General features: G+C 43.9%; 1 protein-coding gene across 1 annotated transcript; it reads left to right on the forward strand.

Annotated features, from left to right (window-relative positions):
- The first annotated feature begins 82 nt into the window (after positions 1-82).
- Positions 83-1,400, forward strand: LOC6560975 (cationic trypsin-3). Its single transcript, XM_001986251.2, has 2 exons — positions 83-357; positions 496-1,400. Exons 1-2 carry the CDS (start codon positions 90-92, stop codon positions 1,320-1,322), a joined length of 1,095 nt encoding a protein of 364 aa, XP_001986287.2. The 5' UTR covers positions 83-89; the 3' UTR covers positions 1,323-1,400.
- The last annotated feature ends 431 nt before the right edge of the window (positions 1,401-1,831 follow it).

The raw sequence follows: 1,831 nt of genomic DNA on the forward strand, positions 1-1,831 counted from the left end.
CATTGTTCGCTCTGTGAGCACGATTCAAACACGATTCGCTTTGAACTTGTCTCAGTTCCAAGCCGATCTTTATTTCAGTTGCGCTCGCAATGCTGCTCACAATGCACGCACTTTGTGGATTGCTCATTTGTCTATTTTGCCTTTTCTCGAGTTGTGTTTGGTGTGAGTTTTGTGATAATGGCACGGGTGAGTGCAAAGAGTTAACTGCCACGGATTGCCCGGTTCTATTCTATTATCTTCACCTAATTGGCAATGAAATCAAGTACTGCAATGAGTTCGAGGACATCGTCTGCTGTCCCCTGCCTTTAGATGTGCAAAATCGGGCGCCAGTTGACGAAACGCGTGCGTTTGAGATGGGTAAGTGAGCCAGCAGTTAATTACAGTAGAACCACGTTTGCATTAATTAGAATGTCAATCGCAACCAGTTGTTAACTATTAAACATTTGCAATTTCTAAACAATTTATTTATATATATTTTACTTCAAAACTTACCAGAATGCAAGCACTTCAATGACATACGACCCACTTGCCACGCTACGCCCTTTATTGTGGGCGGTAGCAAGGCCAAGGGTCGTGAATTTCCGTTCATGGCACTAATTGGAAATAAGGAGCCGGGCAGAAGCGAAATCAACTGGGACTGTGGCGGCACCTTGATACATCCCAAATACGTTTTAACGGCTGCCCACTGCCTGGAGACGTCTGAGACGAAGTCGGAACGTTTGGATCCCAAATTCGATTCGCCCAAATTTGTTGTGCGTCTGGGTGAATTGGATTACAGTAGCAACACGGATGATGCAATGCCACAAGATTTTCGGGTTGTCAACTACGTAATCCATCCATTCTATGATGGTGACGATGACCAGAGCACATTTGACAATGACATTGCCATCATAGAGCTGGATAGGAATGCGACATTGAACGAGTATGTGGCGCCAGCTTGTCTACCGCACAGCAGCGGTAATGAGAATATGCAGCTGACAGCCGCCGGCTGGGGATTCACAAGTGAAGCAGGCCAGAAATCATCGCATCTACTTAAAGTAACCATCGAGCGTTTCGACGACGACCTGTGCGAGGAGCGTTTAGAACTTGAAATTAAGAGAAGCTCCCAGTTCTGCGCTGGTTCCAGCAACAGCGATGGCGACACTTGCAACGGCGACTCAGGCGGACCCATTTTTGTGCAGAATCCGCGCTACAATTGCCTCAAGGTCATAATTGGCATCACATCGTATGGCTTGATCTGTGGTCAGAAGGGACTGCCCAGCGTCTATACAAAGGTTCACCTTTACACGGATTGGATTGAAAACATTGTATGGGGTCAGTGAGAATTGTGTTTTCAAATAGTTAGCTTAATTACTTTAAAATTATATAAATATACTCGTATATACATATTTGTAACAGAATTGAACTTTCATTTATTGAAGTAAAAGCAGCAATTTTGACTTGCAAGTCATTTAACTTATAAGCTTCTAGACCAGGTTGAATATCAGCCAGATCAGAAAAGTATCCTAGACCAGGTATACCGTTCGTTTGGCATCTTATCTTCGAAAGAAAGAGATTCGATAATTCTCGGAGAATCATTCGCTGCTTGGTTTTTGATTTTGATACAAAAAATTTGTCAGTTATTTGTAATGTTGCCATACAGTTAAAAACAGATCGCTAGCTGCACGACAAACAGCTGCAGGTCTGGCAATCTAAAACTCTCTCTATCTCTCTCTCTCTCTCTCTCTCTCTCTCTCTCTCTCTCTCTCTCTCTCTCTCTGTCTCTCTGTCGCACTCGGTCGCTCGTTAACTCTTCAGGTGCTTTCAAGTCCAGATTGAGCTGCGAAGTTGT

The sequence above is a fragment of the Drosophila grimshawi genome, unplaced genomic scaffold, assembly GCF_018153295.1.
Source record: "Drosophila grimshawi isolate 15287-2541.00 unplaced genomic scaffold, ASM1815329v1 contig_1367, whole genome shotgun sequence".
NCBI classification, from domain to species: Eukaryota; Metazoa; Arthropoda; class Insecta; order Diptera; family Drosophilidae; genus Drosophila; species Drosophila grimshawi.